The sequence below is a fragment of the Phasianus colchicus genome, chromosome 13 (genome assembly GCF_987193195.1).
Source record: "Phasianus colchicus chromosome 13, bPhaCol1.hap1.1, whole genome shotgun sequence".
Taxonomy (NCBI): domain Eukaryota; kingdom Metazoa; phylum Chordata; class Aves; order Galliformes; family Phasianidae; genus Phasianus; species Phasianus colchicus.
In genome coordinates this window covers 6,466,364-6,493,372 of record NC_143448.1, presented here as the reverse complement: position 1 = coordinate 6,493,372, position 27,009 = coordinate 6,466,364, and the positions used below count along the sequence as shown (strand labels likewise).

General features: G+C 41.6%; 2 protein-coding genes across 5 annotated transcripts in view; one reads left to right on the top strand and one right to left on the bottom strand.

Annotated features, from left to right (window-relative positions):
• The first annotated feature begins 4,064 nt into the window (after positions 1-4,064).
• CYLD (CYLD lysine 63 deubiquitinase) overlaps positions 4,065-27,009 on the top strand; it is a 39,153-nt gene continuing 16,208 nt past the window's right edge. Inside the window, exons 1-4 of one of the 4 annotated variants that reach the window (XM_090149922.1) lie at positions 4,065-4,111; positions 23,916-24,582; positions 25,581-25,883; positions 26,761-26,866. In XM_090149922.1, coding sequence (XP_090006048.1) covers positions 24,076-24,582; positions 25,581-25,883; positions 26,761-26,866 — 916 coding nt within the window. In that variant the 5' untranslated portion in view covers positions 4,065-4,111; positions 23,916-24,075. Of the gene's footprint in view, positions 4,112-19,838; positions 20,098-20,402; positions 20,758-23,915; positions 24,583-25,580; positions 25,884-26,760; positions 26,867-27,009 lie in introns of those variants that run through there. The other 3 variants (XM_031615557.2, XM_031615559.2, XM_031615558.2) reach the window with 3 other exon arrangements.
• SNX20 (sorting nexin 20) lies at positions 8,376-15,644 on the bottom strand. The gene is made up of 4 exons (XM_031615154.2): positions 15,337-15,644; positions 13,396-13,568; positions 11,588-11,739; positions 8,376-9,437 (listed from the first exon to the last, which is right to left on the bottom strand). Exons 1-4 carry the CDS (start codon positions 15,381-15,383, stop codon positions 8,769-8,771), a joined length of 1,041 nt encoding a protein of 346 aa, XP_031471014.1. The 5' UTR covers positions 15,384-15,644; the 3' UTR covers positions 8,376-8,768.

Below are 27,009 nucleotides of genomic sequence, written 5' to 3'. Positions count from 1 at the left end.
GTTAATGATGCTACATTTTACATGCATCCTAGGGTTTTTTTGTTTTTGTTTTTTTTTGTTTGAGAAAGAGGCGAAGGAGTTCTTAAGTAGAATGATCAGTTGGAACATATCTCTAAAGGGTGAACTACGACAGAAAGGAATTCTGTGATTCAATGAAAATTGTTGAAAATAAAAATAAGGTTGTATGGTAGCACAATGGGTCAGAAAGAAAAAAAAACACCCAACTCCACTCTCATGGGAGAAGGTTGAAAAATCTTAAGAATTCCCTTTCTTTTGGAGGCATTCTGTGGTGAATCAATGTGCTGTTTGTGAAGGCTGCATAGGGGCAGCAGTTCTTGCAATTATTCTCATGTACCTGACTGCTTAACTCTGACCTCAGTCTGTCATTCCTTCTTTGTTCTATGGGAAAATCAGGTTTTTCTGAGTATTGCCTCACCTAGCATGTTGCCCTCATTGTGTGTCTTCCATTTTAGCAACAGGGCAGTGAGAAATGACAAAGAATACATTCCTCCCCACAGCTATTGAGCGTTCTGCAGTCTAGAGCCACCAGTGTTTTTCTGCATGGCTGGAGCTCAGTTAACCCACTGCTTATACGTACCTTTCTGACTTCTGCATGTGAGCAGCTCCTATCTCAAAGCATCAGATACGAATTGCTTTTGAATGCCCTTGTCTTAAGCAGTAAAAATACAAAGACTGCAACTATTTAACCATTTTCTTCCAGCATAGACACTCTGTCATCCTTGCCCCTGCAGTGTTCTTTACTGTCACAGCTAATATTTAACTATGTTGAATTTGATTCTGATATGATGCAATGTAGTACATTTCTATAGCACCTTTTATGCAAGCATCCCCAGAGCACTTTCTGATCAAGCTAAAATTAGCCTTGAACTGCATACAAATTCCTAAAAGATGCATTTGAAATAAACTGGTAAATAGGAGGTGGAAATATATGTATTCAGTTCAATGTTAAAACAGGCAAAGGGATGTGAGAGTAACAGAGGAGAAACTGATGTAGTATTTTCCTCCATAACAGTCTTAGAACAGGATGCTCTGAGCAGTGCAATGTGCTGCTCACAATACTGACCAGAATGAGCTGTGACTGCTGTGAGTGACCTGGAGGTGGCAGGTGAAATAACATATAGCTGGGTTATCAGCTCTCCATGTGTGTACATGCTGTTCTAACACTTCTTTCTGATAAGCAAACAAGAAAGCCACACAATTCCTTGTGATACCTGGCCTCAGTCGTATACTAGGAAGACAGTGGGAGGAATAGAGAAATAGTTTTGAGAAACCCAAATAGTGGATCCAAGATGACTTTTTTTTTTTGTGCCAGATCAAAGGCTTTGGAGATAGAGCAAACACTGTGGTATTTCAACACTGTAAAAAAAAAAAAAAAAAAAAAAAAAAAAAAAAAAAAAAAAAAAAAAAAAATTAAAAAAAATAGTTGCCAGAAGTTGTTAGAGTTGTTAGGATAGACAGGTGATGTGCTGAGGAAGAAGGCTGAGTTAGATCCTTCCCCACATCTTATGATCTTAATGAGAAGCAGACTGACATATCATCTTTCTCATTGTTATAAGACTTTCTTCTAATCTTTTTTTTCTTCTAAAAAAAAAAAAAAGTTGAAGGTAGCAGATTGGTCACCGCTTTCTCCTTTATGGAAGAAAACTGCAGAGCCTGGCAATGTGTTAAGCCTACTAGAGGAAATTAGATTTTTGGATTTCACGTGCTTTTTTGAGATCAAGAATTTTGCTGAAATAGGAAGACAAAATACGGAGAGAGTGTACGTTCAAGCTACAGCAGTCGTTAAATAAATCCCAGCTGAGTTTGGGGAAACATAGGCAAATTAGGAAGTTAAGATGTCTCTGGAGCCTGTGCTGCAACAGCCAAACCTTTGCAGTGAGGTGAGTTACATTTCTCTTGGAGGAGTGGTGAGGTCTGTTGAACTGTGTGGTAACGTTGTGAAAGGGATGCCAATGGCAGCTATAAACACATCCAGCAGAAAGACAACCTCTGGGCTGATGCAGAAATAGGCTGACAAGGTCTTCCATGTGCTTCCTCTCACTGTGATTAGATGTCCTTTGTTTTGGCATTTCCTCTGTTTGGTTGTTTTTTCTGCTGTATTTACTGCTCACTCATGTTCTCTGTTGTTAGTGTCAGTGGCATGCTACAGGGTGGGAGCAATAGGGAAAACACACTGAGATCAGATGAAGGATCCTTATCTGCCTCTCAGCGTAGGCATTTGAAGGGCTTGGGGTGGTGGCAGCAGATGGAGGCTGTTTGAGAGCGCATCGTTTTCACAAAGGGACATGAATTACTTTCCTATACAGGAGATTTATTTGGCAAATTAGGTCAGCTATCATTACATTACCTCACAGCATGTCAAATCATAATTTTAAATAGATTTAAAATATAATATTTAAAATACATTCTGAGGTTACAGTACAAATCGAGCTCCTTACGGTTGCTATGTGGACCAGTCAGATGCACAGGGAGTGTATTAATTGAGGAACAAGTCAGTAGGGTTCACTGCTGCTTGTGAAGACTACATAATTTATACCACTGTTTGTTTACTGGTAAACAAGTGTCCTCTGTGATAACTCCTCAAGATAAAAAGAAATGTAAGCGCGTAAACCAAATCCCCTTCTTCTTCCTGTCAGTCTCTCTGAATTAATGTTTTACCTTACAAATCCTCATGACCCTTTGTTCTCCAGAGAAGATTAAATGAATATAAACTTATGTTCTTCCTTTACCAAAGTTTGCCAATGTCAATTCTGAGGATGAGGCCATCTGTTATGTGACTGAGCTCCACTCCTTGTCCACCCATTTGTTTGCTTCCTCCCACATCTCTCTTCTCTCTTTGTCTTTCCTAAATAACATACTTCTCTTCCTGGCTCTGCTTTCTTTGAATCTCTTCTTTTGATCATCACAATTTAGTTTCATGGCAGACTTCATAATCTCATGGGCACCAGAGCCCTCTGCCAAGGTTTATGCAGATTTAAAGCCTGGATTAATCTAGCCTGGTATTTATATAAAATGTTCTGAACATGGCAAGCACTATAAAAGCACTGTATATTATTACTGAGTCCATGGAAATCCCCCCTGCTAACTCAGCACATATTAAGCTGCTGTTCCTGGAGGTAAGGTGATGTGACAGAAACAGCCAAATCTACATCTCATCTTTGGAGACTGCATCTTTTTTCTCTCTGTCTTTTTTTTTCCTTCCAGGATTTCTGGAAGAAGCTGAATAGATGAGAGGGAAGACCCCCCTCAAAGATTTCACCTCCTTAGAGTATTATTCCACAGATTTCAGCATAGCCTCCCTGCCTTTTATTGCTGCTACACTGCCCAACTCCCTCACACTGTTTCCTAAGCACTTTTGAAAGCGGTAGTCTTGGAAGAAACCTTTCTGGGGAAATAAAACCTTGATGCAGGGGGGCTGCTTTCAAACTCTGGTCCAGCATCTATGCTGGGGAAAGCAGCCTCTAGATCCCAGCCATCCCAGCAACCTGAAAGATCCCAGCACAACATGGGGAGCTGTAGGCCTATAGACAGGAGCTGCTTCCAAAAATGTTTTATTACTTAAAGCATGCATGAAGATGAGTGGTGACTACAGCCCAAGGTTAGTCAGTGCGTCTCCACCTTCCATGTTATTAGCAAGAGGATGATGCTTGAAATAAGGTGTGTTTGTATAGTGAGGCACTGGAACAGCTTGCCCAGAGAGGCAGTGGCTGCCCCATCTCTGGAGACACTCAGGGTCAAGCTGGATGGGGCTCTGAGCACCTGATGGAGCTGTAGGTGTCCCTGTGCATTGCAGGGGAGTTGGACTAGATGGCCTTTAAGGGTCCCTTCCAACTCAAACGGTTCTGTGGTTCTATGCTGTATGGTAACTTGAGTCATGGTCTGAAACCCCTGATTGAGCACCTGGGGAAAGGTCTGGGTCAGCCCTGGGAGCACAGGTGAAGGCAGTTCAGCTGTGTGGCCGGCAGGGGTGGAGCCTGGCTGCACCTCTGTTAGACCTCATTTAAGGGCTGACTGCCAATGGGGAAGGATTTCTGGTTGGAGATCCTTCCTTAGAGAAGCTTTCCCCTGCAAACCTGCAATCTTCTGACACGTGAGCAATCTTCTTCCCTTCCTTTATAGTGCCTTTCTATTGTTGTTCCATCATCACACCTCTGTTGTAGCACCTTTCCTCTTGTACTCATCTGTCTGATTGCTACATATACATAATGTTTAGGGTATATTCATGCTTTTATATAAATAAATTATTGGAGCTTTAAAATATCGTACAGCAGTCAAAATCAAGATGTGCTCAGTTCTCATTTTCCCAGTGGGAGTGCAGCAACCTAAAATGGAGTCAATAAGCTTTTGTGGCACTGTTCAGAAGGCATTGTGGGTTCATTTATTTTTCCTTCCCTCCCCCCATTATTTGATAGTTCTTTTAAGAGTTGCGAGTTTTACTTGGTTCCTTTTGATCAGAAGGAATAGGTACTGTAGGAACTGAGGTGCTGCAGTGACTCTGGCTTTGAACTCACCAGGTCTAAAAGCCTGCAAGAACATTTTCTCTTTCAGCTTTCCAGCCAGCTCATAGAGCTAGCTGGCTGATAAAGGGCTCTGTTAAATTGTCCTGAAGGACAGCTAGAGAGCTGGGCACTGGAGTCTGAGCTCACAATGGAATTGATACGTGTATATAGTTAGTTTAAACATATTAGAACGTAAACGGCAGGTTTGAGATATATAAATATATTTAATTTCAAGCAGTTCTATCCTTCCTGCTTTTTAAAAAAGTTTATTTTTCATTCACGTGCTTGCGAGGTGCTGTCTCCTGCAAATGCTGCAGCTCCATCTAGTGGCACTGCAGGCAGCTGGCGGGGAGGAGGCAAATTGAGAAATTCAGAAACTGAAGGAAGGTGTTAGGATTGAAAGTTGTGTTTTCGGGACAGTTATTTGGAACTTCGTTTCGGGTATCTGAGTCTACTGTAGCACTCTTTGGAATGAAAAACATTTAGGTGACAGTCGTTTGGAGAAATGAGTTGATCAGAGAAGGCCATCTATTTCTCTGTGTTATTTTTCCTTGCCCAAGTAGCCACAGACATACAGATGTGAATTACTGATAAAAGAAGGTTGTGTGTTTTAAACTGTGTGTGTATATATATAACCATGAGGTCCTTGTAAAAGTAGCTTTTATCTGAGTTTCTTAAAACATCTGGAAAACATCCATTAAGCATCAAAACACCCAAATCTGTTTGCTTCATTCATTCATTGATTCATCTGTCTGTCCACCCATTCACAGTATACAGAGCTTGTGTGCTTGTTTATATGGACAGTAGACCTTATTCTGCTGTCAGTTATGTTACAACAATTTATTTCTGTGTAGTTACTCTCAACTATCACCGCTCTGACATGAAGTTAGTGTCTCGTGTATCTGTATATGCAGCACATTCACACTCGCAGAGTGTGATGAACATATGTTGCAATGTGATCTTAACGCAAACACCAGGCTGGTTCTTTGGGGTTCTCACCTTATCCAGATGGGAGCTGACATTCAGTGTTTTACACCATTACATCCATGCTTAGTTTTTCAACACATCTAGCTCTTGCCTTTGATCTAATAAGAAAATAAACATTCTTGATTTGATTTGCTCAGCTGCTGTCTGCGCCACAAAACCTTTCTAGATTCCAGCTTGTGTCCTGAGCTGGACTCCCATGCTGCTTGTACATAACTGTTGAATTCAGTAAATGCATTTAGCCTTATTAAGATTCAGAAAAGCAAATATTATCCTCCAGTGATGCTGCTGATAACAGCAGTTAATAACAAGTATGTGATAAAGATCACAGGATTCCCTGTAAACAAGATGCTGCATTGCACAGAGAGCATCTTGTCTGCATATGTTTCATAAGTAACTAGGCATCCTCATGGGCTTCTTTAGTTATTTTAGAAAGTTGTGTAAACAGCATTATCTACTTAATGCCCCAAATGATATAATAATTGATATGGAAATGGGGCAAAGCTCAATAGATTGTAGTACAACTCTCTGTGGACTCTCGGAGATGATCTGCCCAGATTTTATTTAAATTTTATTCTGGCTTGTGTGTATGCAGCCTGTGGTTTGTTAAATATGCTGGCCAGATGTTGGGCAACGTTTTCTTTTTTTTGACCTTTTCTTTCAGAGAAAAAAAAAAAAGAAATGCGAATTTCTACTTGGATTGTTATCTTCTGTATACTTCAGAGCAAAGTGTCAGTAACAATGAGAATTGTAAGAGCGTACTGGAAAGCTCTGGTGCATTGTGTGCTGTTTGCTTCAGCTGAATGGCAGGGGAAGCTGATCATCATGGATTGCTAACAGCTCTGATACTCTCTACTGCTTGTTTCTTTCTTCTGGTTTAGATTACAGGAGCAGGGAAAAGAAATACTGGAGATTTAGGAATTGCTTAAAACTGGAAAGTGCGTTTGAGAATATTTTTCTGTTCCTTCCTGTTGAAAATTACGTTATTTACATTTTTATATATTCTATATTCTACATATGCATTACTAAAAACACTCACATAAGGTTTTCTCTTTTGCTACTTTTAAAAAGCAGCAGATAAAATATTTTACTATTCACCTATTACTTTTTTGAATATATCACTCAGATTTCCTCAAGTATTTCTGCCACAGACATCGTGTGCAATTGTCTCATGGATAAAGCTGTGCTGCTGACCATCCAAGCTGAACTTAAGGACATGCGATGGAGGCGTGTGTCTGTTCTGCAGAGCTGTACAGCCTGTAATGCTTGGCCATTGCTCCAAACAAGCAGTGTGGTCTCCAGACCACTAAATGAGACTTGGAGAAAATTGCTTCTCTTATTTGTACCACAATTCCCCAGGCTGTAAAATGGGGAAAATGATATATTGGAATAAAAACATAAGTAAAACATAACTTAATAGAAAGGGGCAAAGCAATACCATTATTCACTGCCATGCCAACAAAAATTGGTTAGCTATAGATCAGTTAATCCTACAGAGATGGAAAGTTACAGCATTACCACACGTTAAGGCTAAGCAAGATTTCTCTGATGTGCTGCTTTCCTGGTACTCACCCTAGCTGGACAGCATGCAGTTCTGCAAACAGTGAGAGGGGAGTGGGCATTAAAAGTGGGAAAATCATTTCTTCCTGTAGTTTTGGTCTTTCACCACATAACTGCTGTGGAGGTGGAGCAGAGTCATGGCTGTGTTTCCTTCCTGCCTCAGCTCCAAGCTGCTTGGGCATGGCACAGACGTGCTGCTTTTGTCATGGCTTTGTCACTGATTCAGACAGGATCCCATAGGAAGGTGAACCTTTGGTCCATTTTAACTCTCTTGGTATGGTGTATTCTGGGAAGATCAGCCTTTGAATCTCTTAATTACTCTCGATTCTCATACTTTTGATACAACTAGAAAAACATACTAATATAGTTAAATAATGTAAATAATACACATATTTTGAGCTTACTAGCTGTTCAAAACTACTTAAAATATAAACTTTGCATTCTAGGCCCTTCTATTATTCTGTATTTTTTCCAAGCCATTACTCTTGTAACAATGCACAACAGTGTTTTTCAGGTTCGGTGCGTTTTCAATTAGCTGATTCTTTTATACATCTGGGAGGCAACTTAATGTGGTTACTTCTGATTTGCAGACAATGTAGTTGGGTTTTTGCATCTGGATTACAGGCCTAGAAGTACTCAGTGGACTACATTCTGTAGAAAATAATGAACTGTGCTAGCATGACCTGTTAACTGTGTTATAAAAGATAATCTGTTTGCCACACCATTCCTAGTGTATAGGAGAAGTGTGAAGCAGCTAAATACAGATGTTTTCAGATGTTAGAAAGCTTTCACAACAGCATTAGAGCCAAGTGTAGCTGTCAGATACAGTGATGGGGTCGCTCAAGAAATTAATGGAATATTGCAGAGCCACTGAAACAGTAGCTGTTACCAGTTGGGCAGTTACTGAGGCAATGCCCATTTTACATAAACCTTTGAAAGACAACAGAGAAGCACATGCTTAGGATAGATTGTCCATTAGCCACGTGTCTCACAGCTTAATAATCAGAATTAAATACTGCCATTCTTTAGCCAGATGTTCTCAATAGCACCCTTCTGTACTTCCTTCCCATTACGGGTATATTGCATGGATGTGAATTTTGCATTCAGATCTGAGCTGCACTTGGAGACTGCCTCAAACAAGGATAGGCCTTCTGCCACATCTGATGGAGTGATCAGTAGTAGTTCTCATTCCTGTCAAGGTTGATTGTTAACCTTCCCTCCGATCTTCCCTCCAGAGACGTTAACTACAGTAGGATTCAGATTGGGCTTCACCTGGAAGAGGAAAAGCCTACAATCAGTGTCCAAAGATGCATCCTTTAGGTTGCATTAACTGAAAAGTTGTTTTTCTTCTTGAAAGGAAGTAATTTTCCCATAAGCGAGCAATACTGTTGATTCTGCAGATCAAGTGCTTTGTTCATGGTATTTTCCTGACTGTCGACGCAAAATGGGTTATATTCAAAATACTATCAAAATAAGCAAACTATACAAAACTTTTTGTTATAAATTTATTTCCAGAATTCTTAATAAGCTTACGTCTAGAGTAAATATAAAATTTCCCAGCATGTTGAGAAATACTTGATATTTTTTTTCCCTATGAAAGTTATGTTATCTTAACGGGTAATTTCCAGTTATTACTCTTTCAAGATATTGTGTTCAGGAAAAGGAGCAGGCAGCTTTGCACTTTAGTGAAATTGCTTCTTATATTCATTTTACATATTCCCGAACTGCAAGCTCTTTCAGGGAAAAAACCCGTACGGGATCTTTTTTTGCCTTCCATTCTTCCAGTTTCTCTTGCAAAGACAGAAAGTCCTTGCCGAGCTCATATGCCAAAGTGATCATTGCTTCTAACAATGGAATATAGTACCTGTGACTGCTACGCATGCACAGGTGTGACAGAGCCTTTTCCCCATATTCAAAGGCACTTGCTGTGTTTCCCAGGTCCTTGTGGCACACCACGATAGCACAGAGGGTAGGAACAGTTGCAGCAGGGTTGCCTCTGGTCAGCCTCTCCTGCAGACCGATGACTTCTAACAAGATTTCCAAAGCCTTGTTGTACTGGCCGCCCCGCAGGCAGCCGTATGCTTCCTGAAGCTCAGGCTTTGTTAAAAAGTCAATAAATTTTTTTGATCTCCTGATATATTTCATTGAATACAGAAGCCTCAGGTAGTCCTTAAAGGCCAATTTTCTCTCATTGATTATTTCGTCTGTGAAGTTCCCTGTTAGGGCTTTTTTTGGAAAGGTCATATCTTCCATTTCCTCACTGAAGTCCTCCAGAAGATTTTTGTGCAGTTTCTCAAAATCAGAATAACGCCGTTCAATTACAGACTTGCTGCTGTCAAAGCTTCCCGTTTGCAAAATGATGATTTTATACATCTAAACACAACAAAACAGAAAAATGAGAAGGACTATCTGCTGCCTAGTGCAGCCACATCTTTCTGTACAAATACTTTGTTTGTAACAGCCGTGGCTGCTGCAGTCATTGTCAGTGAACAGAATGAATTTCCCAGACTTAATAGTGAATGCAGTGTAGTTTACATTGGCCATAATACTCAGAAATGTTCGTATCAGACATTTCTAGGGATCTGGAGGCATTATTGGTGCTGTGAAAGAAGGAATATTTGGCATTAATATTTGGTGTATGCAAAAATAAGATGGAGCAACTCTGGAATCTCTTTTCCCCTCTAAATCTTTGTCCTGTAATTCATATTTACTTGGCATATAAATAATTCAAAGAAGTGACACTTCTACAAAAGTCTGTGTGTGCTAGCCAAAACTCTTCTCTAACAGCAGCACCATCCCACAAAACCAGTACTCAGTTGTATGGCTTCTGTAGTTCTTCACTAGTGTAAAAGTAACTACTGAATGTGATATTCAAAATAACATTGAGTGTTATGTGTTGTACAAATATATTCTCCTTTGGTCCTGATCCAAATACAGTAATGTTGAAGAAGGGCCAAATATCTGGTATGCATAAACCAGTGGAGCTTCAGGGGGCCGGTTTAGCTGTGTCCCTGTGCACCAGCCAAGGGCAAGGACTGTTGGCTTGCTGGCTTTTGGATGATGACCATGTTCACGTTCAACTTTCTCCCATTCTCACTGAATTACACAGCAACTGGAGCAGTTTAATGCACAAGAATTGTTTTCTGTGCTGGTTAGAAGGGTGCAAAACTATACTAGCAATGGTTTCTTTCTGATTCTATTCCTTGATTTTTTTTTTCCTTAAAGAGAAATTCTCTGTTTTAATCTTCGTAAATGATCTTTACAGGCACTTCTTGAAACATTTGTAAATTTGAGCCGACTTCTCTGATCTCTTTTCATTTGTAGGCACTGTGACATTTTCCTGTATTTTGCCCTGCTCCCTGCTGAAAATTGTATATACTCTTGAAGCATATCCAAAGCAATCATATGAGCAGTTTTTAAAGTTATCATTTTATCAAGGGCAGCTAAGTGAATAATTTACAAGTACTTGATTTTTTTTTTTTTTTTTTTTGTCTTTATGGAGCATGAGAAAAGGGAGAAAATCCGTTTAATTAAACTGTCATTCAGATTGGCTCAATTTTGTTGTAACGTAGCTGTGTTTAACTGCCTACATGAACACCAAGTGAGAACCTTGTCCTCTTACAGCTGCACTAAAATATTTTTTAATTATTCAGTAAGCTGGATACTCTCCAGTGTGTGCAAGACAGTAGCATCTAAATAGGTGTGTATAGTATGCAACAAGATCTTAGGATTCTAGACTGTAAATGTACCTGCTTTAAATTCCGAGCTGCATCAGCAGAATGACTATTAGCATTTTTAATCTATAGATCCTAGAGGCTGCTGCAAAACATTCCTTTCTGAGCATCACCTACCAGGCTGATGCTGAAAGAGACTGAAAGAGACTTGCTCTAGCTCAGTTCTCCAAAAGTCCAGGAGTAGAGTTAGAAAAAAACAAGTCTCAGTGCTTTGAGAAAAGATACCAGAAATCCAACCTGGCCCTCATACTCATGCTTCACTTTAAAATGGAATAGAAAGATGTCATTTAATGGACCTCTAGGTAGGGAAGGGGAACAGTCCCAGAAGAGTGCTAGCTGGTGGGTGTCTTAAGCTTTGTCAACAACAAAGAATTTTGCACTTGTGCTAACATAAATCTTCAATGTGGAAGTTATATAAATATAATGCAGCTGTTAGTGCAGCCTGGCTCAGTGCAAGTGTAACCTCACTGATATTTTTATACTTGTATGAATTTCTTTAATGTTGACAAGCCTCTAGGTGTAAAGGGTATTTGAGTACTAATTTGCTTGATATCGCTTCTCTACTGCTGCAGGTCTTGTGAAGCAATTGTCAGAGGGTTTCTTAGGGGCAAATTCCACCAGTTATGCCTATGTGAGCAGTGAGAACAGGTTCTACTCGGTATGATCACGGCTTGCAAAACTCAGGCGTCAGTGAGTCTTTCATGTAGTGAAGCATGCTGTGTGCTATGCAGATCCCTGTAGAGCGAATAAAAATTAATGATCTTCTTACATATTCATTTTTTCACTTACCACGTATTTAGACCATTGGTGCTCTACAATTCTGGCTGATGGAATTTCAAAAAGGAGTTTGACCTGTCTGCACTGGCTTTTTTCATTCCTCCAGTATTCCTGAAGCTCCTTAGTGGTCATTGAAGAGTTGGGACTTAGGGATGCTTTGGAATCTAAAAAGGATATATTCAGCATTTCAAATTATAATCTTTGTGTGTGGAAAGAAACCTTTTACACATTTATTGTGAAAGTGGAGCTTAGAATTTCTTCATTGTAAAAGCGAAACCTAAAGCCTGATAGATTAAATGATTTCTCTGCTAACAAAGACGGCTCAGATTCTCTGAGGAAAACTGTAGTGCTCTGGAATTGGAAAGACAATAAATTTGCTGCAACAAATACATTTGTTATTATGGAAAAGCATTGATAAGTGTTGTATGTCCAGGTTGTAACCTCGGGCACAGTCTGAGCAGGAGGTACACCTCTCCATCCTACAAGCAGCCCTACCAAACCCTGACTTGCTCTTCTGAGTCAGGTTCTTCTCCAGGATGGGAGGAGATAAGGCTAAGATGTTTCTATCATTGCTAAGATGAGGAGATAATACAAAGCAGATGCGAATTCAGACTTGTATTGAAATACTAACTGTATTCAAATACTGGGACTGCGTGGTAACAGGTTAAAGCTGAGAAAGCATGAAGAGGGTGGACAGTGATAGGACAAGGGGGAATGGTCTTAAACTGAGATAGGGGAGGTTTAGGTTTGATATTAGGAGGAAGTTTTTCACACAGAGGTTGGTGAGGCACTGGAACAGGTTGCCCAAGGAGGTTATGGATGCCCCATCCCTGGAGGCATTTGAGACCAGGCTGGATGTGGCTCTGGGCAGCCTGGTCTGCTGGTTGGCAATCCTGCACATAGCAGGAGGGTTGAATGATCATCGTGGTCCTTTTCCAGGCCGTTCTATGATTAAAGGAGAAACTCAAGTAACCAGCTCAGCTGAAGGAGGAATTCTCACATCCTCCTTTTCTTTTGTAGCTGAAGTGATGCCACAGTGATATTTACTTGTGCACCTCCCTCACCACCCACATACAGTCACAATCACGCAAAAAGTCCCCTAAAAATGTAGGTCAGCTGGTTGAAGCGTTTGCTCACGGGGGAATTTGACATAGAAGAATCACCCTTTTGGAAAGCTGTCTTTGAAATATGGTGACAACAGTTTTCATGAGGTGGCATACAGGCTAGCAAAGTGGATAAAAGAAATGGAGTATTTTTATTTCAATGGGCATAGCATTGTCGGTCTTCTGTCAGCAATGTCTCTGTCAATGCAGTCAGCTGAAGCCTTATCCAGCATTCAGACAATGGAAGTGAATGACCACAGATGAGTGGGAGGATAAGTGCTTGATGCAGAGATAGAAACATAAAGGCGCTGTAGTACTTCCTCAGTGGCCCCATTTTTACATGTTGTTAATCGTTTGGTCATACAGTTTCAATTATCAGTGCCTTTGGGGTTTGGCTCACTCTACAAAGCATAATTTATTAGAGAGAGGTGCTGTTTATGACAGTTTTACAGGCTGAAAATCTTGATGAAATTGTATATGTTACGTTTATATTTAACTTTTTATTCAATAACATCTGACAGTAATGTTAGGCACAGTAAAAGCCCAGTGCTGCTTCTTCACATGGTGTGTGAGAAACTACTGCCTCCAGTTAGTATCAGTTAGCCTGGTGTCCTTGCTGATACTAATTTACTATTGTACTAAATAAAGCTTTTTTTTTTTTTAATATATAAAGGATTAATAGCTATGTGAAGAATAAAATGAACGAATGGTATCTACCTTGGAGGTTGTCTTTTTCTGGATTATCTTTGCTCAGTTCACAAGAAATTTCAGCTTTGGGTTGACTCTGTTCTTCATCAGGAGGAGCTGTGATAGCAAACGTAGCAATCGTGCTTGCAGCTTCCAACAGCTCCCTTTCTGCTGTGCACTCTGGGTCCTGCTCCATTGCAAAGCTGTCAGAAAAGATTATAAAAAAATGTGACATTACTTAGTGACATGCCTTTAGAAGACCCAGTCTGGTAATCTTTTTTGCTGGCTTGCTTGTTGCTCCCTGTGAACATGTATGAGGGCAACTGTTGTTTCATGGAAAGTAAAGGGAGCCACTGAAGAACATAACTTCAGTGGGGGGTGATTTATTCTTCTTGTATTTTGCCCTCAACCTCACAAGTGTTAGTTCAGATGAACTCAGATTTCTGAGATTATTAGCATCACTAGCAGCCTGGTTCTCTTACATTGCTAGGAGTTACTGTTCTAAAGACTCCCAAACTTGCCATCTGTTCTTAATCATTATGTTGGCCCATAAGGCAAAATAAAGTGATATCTGTAACAGTATAATGTTTTTGCTTTATTTCAAAGTTTCAGGTTCTCTCCAGAGATTTGTCACTGTATGTTGAGAACAAAATGAGCGTGATAATGCCTAGGTGAAAGGTGATCAGAGTTTTCTAATTACTATGCACTGTGTTTTCTTGTTACTTACTCTTCTAGTCCATACGCTGTGCTGCTGATAGGTTTGTGGGTCTGTCCTCCTTGGATAGATGTTTTGCCAGATACACATAAAATGCTTAACAAAATATACTCCTACTCTGTAGAGTGGACTGGTTATTCTGCCATGCAAATGTCTCCTTAAGATGTAGTTGTTAAGTAACTATTTAAAACATTGTTGTGTTCTATTAGCAGTTGAGAATGTTTTAAGAGCATCCTAACAGCTCTGCCAGGGGGCTGTGCTTGCTTAGTTAGTATGAGGGAGATATTCTTCATAGTTTATCCAGTGGGTGGAAATCAAATAACATGAAAACCTGCTCTAAACGAATCCGAGTTTCCTTGCTAGAAATGTAAAAACAATGCACAAGGAGAGGCTATTAAGCAAGGCAGACAGAGGTGTTACTACATATCGTTTTGCCACCACTTGTCTTCCACACAGTTGAGCAATGCCTGACGCAGAGGTGAGGAAACTCCTTCAGCAGACCTATTGATTTCTGGTAAACTATACAAGGAAAAGCAATTACTTTCCCCACTGGAAATAACAGAAGTGCTTTCCTCTAACAATAGCCTTTCTTTTGCTTGCCTTGGCTATACAAGAACGTACACATTGTTACTCTCGTTATTAAGAGAATTGTGAAAGCCCTTATTTTTGGAATTTGGACTAGGGGATGAAGTCTCTCTGAACTTGATGAGTAGCCAGTTATTTCCAGCTGCTTAGCCCTCTGGATAGTTGTGACAGTATATACCAAGAGTATAAACTTTCCAATCTTTGTTTTTCACATAAGTATAATCTGAGATGCACCAGATTTAATGAGACAAATTTTCTTGCTTGCGAGTTTGTCTAACCTGACAAGCAAATGTACATATTTACATATGTATTTAACATTAAATATACATATATGTGTATGCATACATGTATAAACATAAGTGTAAAATATGATTTCTCAGAGAAATGCAGTGATATGCAAGACTTCACATATCTGCCTTGAAAACTATTTATACTTCACAGAAACATTTTGTTTCACTTTCACACCTACAATCACCGTAAGCAGTTTTAGCTAAACAACTATTTTTACACTTGGAAAAAAAAAAAAAAAGAAATAAAAATGGAAAACAATACAAGGAAGCCTGCAGCAAATTACAGTTTTACTCTGACCAGACTCCAGGCCTGCTCTCTGTCAGAGTAAACACCGCTCAAATTGAGTTCCGAGTAACAGCAGAAGTGCACAGAATGCTCACCTGGGGAACGCCGAGGAGGTTTTAGCTGTGGTGCATGTGTAGTCCATAGGAAGTCAGGAGAGGCCTGCTTTGCATTTTTAAAACCAGAAAAATACGTGTGTGTGTGCTTTGAGCAGGCACATTCTGTATGTTACAGAAAGGAAGGAAGAAGTCTTGATTAAATCAGACTTCCTCATCCAATTTGCTTGCTGTTTTGGCGCATTGAGTTTCCTATCTGCCTCAAACAGCTCAGCTGCTGTCTGCAGACAAGATGCAGCAATGCAGCTCTAGCCACAAGGGCAGGGCTGCAAACCCCAGTTGGTCCTACACGTGCAAACATAAAGGGTGGCAGAGGAAAGTGCTGAACAGTCAGTGCAATTACAAAATCAATGAAAACGTGTCCGCATGGATCTCTGAAACCAAAAAACCCCACGCTTAGAAAATAAGAGATTAGGAAAAATGAGTCAATTATGTAAATGCACTTATGTGGAAAAATATGCCCTGTAGGACATCTTTAAAGTAGAGACTTAACATCCAGTTCAGGAAAGAACATGCAGATGGTACCACAATAAATAGCCTTGTTCGATGTAAAATGGCACTTCTGACAGAAATCCTGATTCCACACAGTGCTTAAACATATGATTAATTTCAAATATCTGCTTAATTGAAGTTCAAAAAGGAACATTATCATATTTGACGTGACTACTAAACTTGAAATGAACTTGTGTGTGCCTAAAATTAATCCTGTACTTCAGTTCTTTGTTGAGCTGAGGACAAAGCGAAGAACGATGCGTTAATCCACACATCCACTGGCCAAGATGCTTCCTATTGTAGTTCACTTTGCTTTGGAAATTTGCTTTAAAGCACTGAGATCGCTATTTCTGGGGTAAGTAGTGTGGATGCTATGTCTTTAGTAATGTAAGTTTCCCTGTTGCCAAAGCTCACTCAATGAAAAACCAAGAGATTTTAATGCAGCACAAATGTGGGAGGCAAACATCCAAAGAACCACATGGATCCTGCCCCACACATTCCTTTAGAACAAACAATTTCAAATAATGTAAGATCAGGGCCAGAAACTGACAATGTCTCTCTTCAGCTTTATTCACAACATAAAACAATGCCAACTTTAACTTGGACTCTGTCTAAATGTAGACATTTTGCCAAAATAGCTGTCAGAACGATGAAAAATCGTTCCTATGCAACTCCAGCCATACTGGCAAAACCCTTACTGTGAAGGACTGGCAGAGTCCTTCAGCCCATTTAATGTGATCCATGCGGAAAGTGATTTAAATTATAGCAGAAAAGAAATGTGTGCTTGCCAATACAGCTCTAAGGTGTAGCTGTACCAGCCAACGCTTTTAAGTGTAGTCAAGGCATGGGTTTCTGGCTCGAGTCTCATTCCTTTAAAGTTAGATTTACGGGTTTGGTTACAATTGTGAACGAAATCCAAGGAGGATTTCGGTGCATTTCACTCATGCTGACAGTTCACAGGCGTATCTGAGCTTTGGATTCTGAATTTGTTACTTTATGTGTTGCCAGAAAACAGTGTATTACTTTGTGGTGCTTCATGCTCTTGTCTTCGTCTTGATGAAACCGAAGGAAAAGGAGAAAGTATATTTTTCAGTTTATTAATAATGACCTTTATGTTTAATTAAGTAGTGAGTACTTCCTAGTCTAATTATCCTGGATGATTAAAAAGATGTGAAATCTGCAATTGTGAGCATGACTGTGTGATATGAAATAGCTTACAAATCAAGGGTATTCTGCAGGAATTTTGCCTGCCTTGGCAGCATCAGCTGTTCTGCTTACAGCTGGTTCCTGAAGGGTGGATAGGAAGCATCCCCAGGACCACTGCTAACCCTGTGATCACTGTCAGCTGTGACATCCATGTTACCTGGCTGCTGCTCCCATACTCTCTGGCTTGTTCCAGGCAACCCTTAGCCCTTCAATGGGACCAACTGTTGTTTGTCTAGCAGTGTTTTACTTTTCTGAATGTCTGCTTGATTAACACACTCAAAAAAAAAAAAAAAAAAATCTGCATTATGCACTCTGCTAGCAAACCCTACTGTATAACTGATAGCTCTTTCTCTGTACTTTCAGTTTCACTTTCAGCAATCAAATATAAAGGATTAAGCAGCAGCAAAGGAGAATGTTCACAGGAGCAGCATACCATTCTGAGATGACCAAGTGCTCTTACGCTCTAAATTGATCTGACTATTCATAAAACAATGGTAAATTTTAATGAAAAAAATGTGCTCTGTCACATTCAGTGGTGAAAAAAGGATGCTTATGCACTGGCTTACTCAGAGTTTATATTCTGCACAAGCACTGGCTTTGTTTGGCATACATAAAGAGCACAGTATTAAATGCATTTACTGAGGGATATGGAAAAAATGTTCTGGAGTAGCATAGAAGCTAGGCAAGGTTAAAGCTGTAATACTGCAGTTCATAGAAGTGGTTGTCGTAGGAGTTATGTCCTCCATACATATTTAAGAGGAAAGGATTCATTTTAGGAAGAACTGGTTAATTAGCCACCAGATGAGCTAACCTTGTGATGTCATGTTAAGGATGCCTTTAGGGAAAGACCAATGTTCATGCTTTTGGTGGTTAAAGAATCAGAAGGGACTGCTACAACAGTGTTAAATAATGTGCCTTGATTTGGGCAGCTAACGTTTTCCCAATCTCATAGTTACAAAAACCCCAACAGAGAAAATATTTAAAACTCATATTAGCTTGAAAAATGATGAGATAAACCAGTGTTACATAGGAACTGCAGTTTACTGCCAGGTTTCTCCTGTTATAGCAGGCATTGCAACTCCTATTTGAGTTAAAGATTATCGCTGTAATACCCAATTATAAAACCTCTTCAGCTCCAGCCCTGTGAAATACAGCTTCAGATGACCTCCTAGGGCTTGTGCTGCTTTCTGCTCTCAGGCTCCAAGCTATGTAACTAATCCTTATTTATTTTACCAAATCATTCATTAGAACTGCAGGTAATGAAAAATACCGAGAGGGGGCAGAAATACCCAACATATTTGTCCAAGTCCTCTTCTACCGTACAACTAATATTTAGAAAGTGCTGTGATGTTGACTTTGATGCTTCTGCAGGAACTTTTCCTCTCTTTTTTCTTTTACTGCAGCTGCATACTTTCAGTTTCCGTGTTTGAAGTGGAAATAATCATTTGTTCTGCACGACTATTCAGCACTTTTGGTACTGATAAATGTATAGCACACTACTACTGTCCTGGCACAGCACAAAATACTGTTCCATGATACTTATATAATGTTTAATTGTATGCTGGTGTGTCTTCTGAAAGCGGAATTTGTTTACCATCCTTCATTATTACAGAACGCTTTATCAGGAGCGCAGTTTTAAAAAAACATTGTGCTGCTTAATGGCAAATAGATTGTGTTGGCAATATATTGGTTTATGACATATATGGCGTTACAGACAGGGTTTGTAACATGAAAGAGACGCGACGGGCCCATTTTACGCTGCCAAAGTCCTGCTATCACCTCACAGCTCCTTTATACTTCTAAAGCGGTACCAAGGAGCTGCAGAGTGAAGTAACAGGGCTGCCTTCCGGCTGTGCTCTGTCAGTGGCACGGAGCTGCAGCGCTCGCCGGCGGCTCTGCGGATGTTAAACATGGGCTGTTAACGTGGGTTACGTCAGGGCGCCGCTCTGCGCACGACGACGGGCTTTGAAACGGTGTGTACGCTGGGTCGTTTTCCCTGCTGATAACACTGTGCGTAATCACATAAGCACGTAATTACATGGACTAGATAAGCATTTTGAAATATTTGCTTTTCAGCTGCTAGACGTGCCGTGCAGAGTCATTCCTGGCTCGTATTTTGTTATCTAATTCTTCCAACGTGTCTGTCGGCTTTTTTTCCGGCACGGCGTTAGTGCTTACATCGCGTTCTACGTGTGGTGTATTGATAGCCGAACGTGGACATGACAGCCTTTGGGATGACGGGATTTCAGCACACACGGGCGCTTGTAGGCGCGGTGTAAACGGCGGCTAGAGATAGCCACCTGGAGGCTTAGCGCAGCATAGCCCGCTTCGCTGCTAAGGGAAGGAGCCTTAAATCTTACTGTACTTTCTCTGCTGTTTACCGTTTATAAATTAAGCAACGCTGAGAGGGAATCCTGCCATTCAGCGCCCACACCGCCGACCCGTGCGGGCAGCAGCCGTGCCGGGAGCCGCGGGCAGTGCGGCGGGACGGGGCTCGGCGCCCGCTCGCTCCTGCAGGACTGCTCGCCCCGAGCGCCGCCGGCCGGGCTCAGCACGGCGGACTCGGCACAGCCGCGCTCGGGTGACGGCGCGCTCAGACGCTCGGCTGCGGACGAGCTGCAGCTGGCTTTGCTAAGCCCCGCGTGCAGCGCTGCTTAATGCACCTGGCAGCCGCGCGCGCCACCATCGCGAGAGAAACGGCCACGGCTCACGCGTCCGGCCTGCCGCGCCGCCAATGGGCAGGCGGCGAGCACGGGCGTCACCCAATCAGCTCCCCGCGCAGCCAATCGGCGCCCTCACGAGGGCCGACCGCCTCTTCCTCTCCACCCCGAGCCTTCCTCTGCGGCTCACACAATCTTGACTATGTAAAAATCTCGACCCGTCCCGTCACCGGGCGGCGCTCTCCGCCAATGACGTCGCGAAGCGGCCGTGCCGCCGCTCCCTGATTGGCTGCTCCGGGGGGCGGGCCCGGCGGAGCGGCAGGCTGCGTTTCGGTGGCGGAGGTGCGGCGCGTCGAGGATGGGGCCGTGAGGCGGGGACGAGCAGGTGAGGAGGCGCGCGGGTGGGGGCCGGGCGCGGCGGCGCGCGTCGTCGGGCGCCCTCAGGCGCCGTCAGGTAGGGGCGGCCCTCGCCGGGGCCCGGCCGCTCCGCTCGAGCGCTCCCCGCGGCGCAGCGTCCGCCCTCAGGCCCTTCCCGCGGCCCACGGAGCGCTTCGAGGCCGCCTCGCCCGGCCCGGGCCTGGGGGTGGTAGCGGGCCGAGCCCTCGGCTCTGTGCCGCGGCCGGTAGGGCGGAGCGCGGTTGGGGCCGCGCCGTGGAGCCGCGGCGGCGCTGCCGGGTGTGGGTGGGAGGGGCGGCCTTGAAGGCAGCGGCGCCGGGGCTTTCCGCCGGTTACCGGCTGGGCTCGTTCTTCCTCCTGGGCGGAGCGCCTGTGTCAGAACGGAACCTCGAACCGCGTTTAGCTTTTGGAAACGGTGGATTTACTGACGTCAGGGGGTATTTTAACCGATATTTTGAAGGAGCTTCTTCATTCTTTCCTCGCACGCGGTGTGAGCGCTGCCTGCAGCCGCTGCCGGCACCTGCTGTCCTCATCAGCTTTGTTATAATCGCTCCTGGCACTGTGCTTCTCAGCTGGCTTTGCTGTGCCCTGGGAATGCTTATCTGTGCGTTCTGTTGTTATGGAATGGCGCGTTTGGAGTGGGAAAGCGGTAAATAAGTTTTTAGAGACGTTTTTGTGTAGTGGTAACACGCTGGTAATGAACTTTGTCATCGCGGAAAAGTTGTTAGCGCTTTATTTAGTGGCTTTGTGCCACCCCTGTGGATGGCAGGACTTCCAAAGGCTGACTGTGCACGGTGTAAAGTTATTTTGAAATCTGATTGCAGCTATTGATGTGTTTTCTCACTGAATTCTTTGCCACTAAGTGCCTTAAGATTACATAACACTGCAGCGGACCTGCACGCGGGGTAGAATTAGGGGGTTGGTAGCTGCAAACAAAGCTTTCCTGATGTGCTCCTTGCTTCTCTTCTTAAGCTCTTGAGCAGGCTTCTCTTAATACGTTATTATGTCCACACTTAGTGTTATGGTTACTGAGAGTGAAAGGAGGACTTGGATCCTTGCAGTATCAGATAGTTGCATCATGCTGGGCATTGATGAACTGCGTGGAAGGACTGTGAGAAAGGGAGTTAAGTAATTTTGAAAATGAAAACACCTGAAAAATGCATAACTTCCTCTAAGGTGCTACAGCAGCTGTGTCAAAGTGTGGCAGTGACTGGCACCCGTGTGTAATATGTTGGAGATGAAAAGAGAGCTGGCATGGCTCTGCTGGGCAGTGCCTTGCTTGGAGCCTTAGCAGGGCAGCATAGGATGTGTGAATTTCCAGTAAACATTGCTTACAGTTAAACTGCTCCTTGGCTGTTATTTTCCTTCATGTGAAAAAGTTTAAAACTTTCTTTAAGTGTGTTGAAAATAATTAATTGTAGAGTTTTTCTGATTGTTTTTAGAGCTGAGATCAGACTGAGTAGGGGAAGTAACAATAGATCTTGTGATAACTTAAATGCCATTGGAGAAAAGACTCGGAGGAAGAGAATAGCAAGAAGTGTTATGACAAAGCATATTTGCTTTTTATATACTGAAGTTAAACTTCACCTTTAACTAAATGCAAACTGGCTTTGGCACCACAGAGTGGTCACATGGCAATTTATGTGAAGGTATTTTCTTTACTTGTATGGGACCCTTCTTGCTCTTCAGCAAAAAAACAGTTCCTGTTAAGCTATTGAAGATTCTCCTTCATGTATCCAATATAATGTGTAACATCTATGTATGAGGGCTACTCCAAAAATAATGCCTTCTATTTTATTACATTGGCCCATTATGTCAGAGGCACATATTGTTGGGATGGCAGTAGAGGTTGAGCCTTCCCACCAATATTCCATTACATTTTGTTGCTGTGTGACAGATGGCAGCAGAGGGACACCCTGACAACTGGTGTCTGACATAAAAGTGTGGGTGAAGCAAAGAGGTATCATTGAATTCTTTGTGTGGAGAAAATGGCGCCCACTGAGGCTTGCTGAACGTCTGTGGTGAGCAGACAGTGGATGTGAGCAGAGTGAGGTGGTGGATCGTGCGTTTCAGCAGTAGTGACTGTAATGTGAAAGACCAGCTGTGGTGTTGATGGCCACACAAAGCTGTCACACCATCAAATGAAGAGCATCTCAACCAGCTCATCTGTGCAAACGGGTGGATTACCTCCAGAGAACTGTGTATCGAGCTGAGTATCAGCACTGAGTATCAGTGTGTTGGAAACAACGGTGGCAGTTTTGGGATATCACAGAGTTTGCACCAGGCAGGTCCCACAAATACACAGAAAGAGAAAGAACCCTGAGTGCAAGTTTGTCAGGACCTACTGAACCCAAACAGTTCCCTGGTTCACATCATTACTGCTGATCTGATGTCTCCAGTGTGAGCCAGAGTCAGAACAGCAGTCCATAGAGTGGCCATATGTGAATTCCCCATTGAAGAATCAATTCAAGATGGAGCCCTGGGTGGGTAAAGTGATGTGTACTGTCTTCTGGGATAGGAAAGGGACAGTCCTTCTGGAACCCTGACATGCCATTAACTCTGACTGTTACATTGTGATAGTAAGGCCAGAGAAAAAGATAATCTTTCTCTTGCAACACAGTAACACCAGGACCTATACAGTTAGAAGGCTGTGGAGCACATTGCCAGCCTTAACTGGACTGTCCTGCCAAACTCATTGTATAGCCTGGATTTGGAGTGTTAGGACTTCCATCTGTTTGGGCTGATGAAAGATCTGTGTGTGGGCAATCGCTTTCCTAGCAGCTGTGCCATTATAGCAGCTGTGAAACAGTGGTCACCTCTGCTGGTGCAGACTTCTTTGTGTGTGGCATGCAGGCTCTTGTTCATCACTGTGAAAATGCATAGTGAATGGTTGTGTCTGTGCTGAAAGATAGTATTTTGTAGCTGAGAATTTGCTTTATCAGGTAGTGTTACTTTGCTCTCTGTATCTGCTGTAGTCTCTGAGAAAATGAAGAAGAGGCATTACTTTTGGAGCAACCTATGTATGTATGTTAATTGTATTGAGCAATGAAATATTTTAAGATACTGTTAAATTCATTGATTGTGAACTATAATTCTTAGGATAGTATTTAACAAAGGTGTTTGCATCCAGACTGCTTCATTAAGTGATAAATTTCCTACTTTGAAGTGAATTCCTTTCTCAAATGATAAAGCAAGCTGCTAAATTTTTCTACATAATGGAACGTTTCAGCACTGACGCAATTTGGCTTTCATGCATTGTTTATTGCTTACTGTAACTGCCCATCTCTGTTGCTTAAAGAAACGACTGTTGCAGAGGGGTAGGATTTCCATTTTCTGTTCATCTCTTACATTGACACAATTTTCTACTTTGCTAAAACAAAATGTTATCTGAGATGACAGATGTGCACTTTGTCAGAAGTAAGTAGTCACTGAGCACGAGGAAAGGTCTTCCGAGCAGGAAGCTTCCACAAAATAACATTTGTGAGGATGTCTTTTCCAGTTCGTTTGAAATTGAGATTTTTTTATCCTTTCACTTGAGTGGTTCCTGCATTTCAGTACACTTTTTCCATAACCCCTTCAGGGAAACAAGGGAAGGAAATGCATAGCATTAACAAGCACAAGTATGTGTGTGGTCAGTGGGGCTGTGGCTGTTCAGGGACTGTTTTTGCTGCCTTGGATTTTGCTGAAGTGTTTTTGCTCTGTTGGAGGAGTGGTTGTGGTCACAGATGTAAATGATTTTCTGTTCTTTTACTTAAGACTAGCAGCATTTCCCCAGCTTAAGTTTGCCTTTCTTTCTGTTTTTCCTAGGCCTTCTGCTCTGGATTTGGTTCTTTGCAATATGAAAACTGAATCGTTTCACAAAGCGTGGACCTTCCAGTAGAATTTTTCAAGATCAGTACATGTATATCAACAGCTTTATTTTTTTTTCCTTGAAATCTTCTGTGCAGCTTCTGAAGTTTCAATCACAATGAGTTCAGGGTTATGGAGTCAAGAAAAAGGAAGTTCATCCTATTGGGAAGAGCGCATCTTTTACTTGCTTCTCCAAGAATGCAGTGTCATAGACAAGCAGACTCAGAAGCTATTGAAGGTGCCCAAGGGTAGCATCGGGCAGTTTTTTCAAGACCGTTCTTCCATGGGACACTCCAGAAATATTCCTTGTAAAGGCAAGAAACTACAGATTGGATTAAAGATTCTGGAACAACCTCATGCAATTCTTTTTGTGGATGAGAAGGATGTTATCGAAATCAATGAAAAGCTAGCTGAACTGCTTTTGGCAATTACTAACTGTGAGGAAAGGTACAGCTTGTTTAAAAGCAAAAGCAGGTTAACTAAAGGCATCCAAATAGATATTGGCTCACCTGTTAGAGTACAGCTTAGGTCGGGAGAAGAGAAGTTTCCTGGAGTTGTTCGTTTCAGAGGACCCTTGTTGCAGGAAAGGTCCCTAACAGGGATATATTTTGGTGTAGAACTGCTGGTAAGTTCTTTGCTAAGGGTGAGCATCGTATGTATTTTGTAAGATGAACTGAAAACGCTTTTTAAAGAGACAATTATAACAATCTAGCAGCTTTGTTACCCCTTCACACAAACCCCCCAGTTTTGTGATCTTCAGTCTTTTCATAAAAATCATAAATATGAGCTGTGTATCAAATATATGTGACCTGTGAGATCACACTATGTCACATCGGCCTTGTATGCTATGCATCTAATGAAGACACAGGAGCTAGCAAGAAGACTTGGACATATTCTGACTCTTCTAGTCTAGAAAGAGTTAATAACTTACATTTCTATCAAGGTAAATTTCTGACTCTCAGATTTCTGTTGAGTACCTTGGTTTTCTGTGTATGGCAGCAGTGCCAAGATACAGTCTGTAGTGCAGACTTAGATTTTTAGTTCTCTTGCAGAGCACAAAAATTCAAATTGCAGCTAGTTAAGAGAGAGAGTATTGCTGTTGTGTGCTTCAGTCAGAGGTATTACTGTGCTGCAGTACGATGAGACATTGAAGGATTCGATTGAGGAGAGTGCTACTCTTGCTCTAGGAATATATTTTTCAAAGTTGAACTTTTTCCACGCTCTTTGCAATTGCTAGTAAGAACCTCAGGGAATGTCAGGCCTGAGCACGTATGAAAACTCTCTCTCTTCATTTGATTTCTTAACATTTGTGTCCAGTATGAAGTAGTCTCGCCCTGATCTGGTGAAAGTTTGATAATAGAAGCAAAATCTGCAGATGAAGAATACATTCTTTGCCAAGTAAAAAGCTTTTTGCCATTTAATCCCTTTGAGTAGACGGTGTATATATTTGTTGCAAATTCTGACTTCTTTTCCCAGTGTAATGATAGTTCATCAGGCTAATTCATACTGTGGCTTCTCCAGATCAATGGGTTTTGTTACTGTTTTTGAAGTAGCCTGCATTGGCACAAAACACACTTTTTTTTTTTTTTTTTTTCTTCTTCTTCTTCTCCCTCTGATACTTAGGAAGAAGGCCGTGGCCAGGGCTTTACTGATGGACAGTACCAAGGCAAGCAGCTTTTCAGATGTGATGAGGATTGTGGGGTTTTTGTTGCTTTGGACAAACTGGAGCTGATGGAAGAAGATGACAATGAAATGGAAAGTGACTATGCAGCTCCAGTTGACGCAATGCAGGTAGAACTTCCTCCTCTGGAGATCAACTCCAGGGTTTCTCTGAAGATAGGAGAGAGTATAGAGTATGGGACAGTTATATTCTGTGATGTCTTACCAGGAAACGAAAGTTTAGGATACGTTGTTGGAGTGGACATGGTAAGAGAATAATCCGACTTTAATAACTTTTGCATGTGTGTTAGCTAGTAAATTACATGCAATATAAAAGAAGAAACATTATCCACAAGCTGCTTCAGTGGAGGCTGATCTAAAATGGGAATTAAACAGTAGTGTTCAAAAACGTCCCTTGATAGTAACTGTTTTTTTTTTTTGTCAGTAGTTAAATAGAACCCTATTTGATATTAAATGCTTCAGGACAAATATTCTGGTTATGCTGAGGAGCCTCCACTGAGCCACTTGCAGTGTTCCATGTCAGTCTTCAAGTAACAGCGTTGAATGTTTGTCTTGTGAGACTGGCTTTGTTCTGCCTTTGAAAAAATAATTAGGTTGCATTCCTTTTTTTTTTTTTTTTTTTTAGTTTTTTTTTAGTTTTTTTCATGTAGCTTTGATTTGTTTGTATTTTAGTTTGTACTTCAGTATTTACAGGTTGATGTTTCTGGGAAACATGAAGTTTGTGTTTGTAATTAAAATTAGAAACTCAGGTTTCTTAAAATGAGCTTCTTGGCAAATTTTTGATAGTTCAAGGGTGCTTTTCAGACCAGGTGCTTCCATTTCCTTGATTGCCACAGCTGTTACTTAATAGCACTAAAACTGTTCTAACTTGTGTAAAAATAATGGGTTGTAGTAGAGATTGTTAAAATAGGAGATACTTCAGAAAAGAACAGGGATGTTTGTCTTTAAAGACTAATGTTTGACTTGTTTTGTACAGAAAAGTTTGTACAGAAAAAAATATTTGCTGTCAAACTTTTAATTTTTCTTTTTACCATAAATGGTTAAACATGTTCGTAAGGGCAGGTGTTCTGCATGTCCTATTTTTTTTTCTTGGGATACATGTAACATGTTTTTCTATTTTTAGGATAACCCTATTGGAAACTGGGATGGCAGATACAATGGCATACAGCTGTGCAGTTTTGCAAGTGTTGAAAGTACCCTTCTTTTGCATATCAATGATGTTATACCAGGTATGCTCTCCTTTCTTAATCCTAAGGCAGACGGATAACAACCTATGCGATTAAAACAGTACTGTGGAGTTACTATATCCTGAATTCACCTAAATTAGTTTGTGTTCTCTTCAGTTTTCTTGGTTGCAATCTCACTTGTGGAA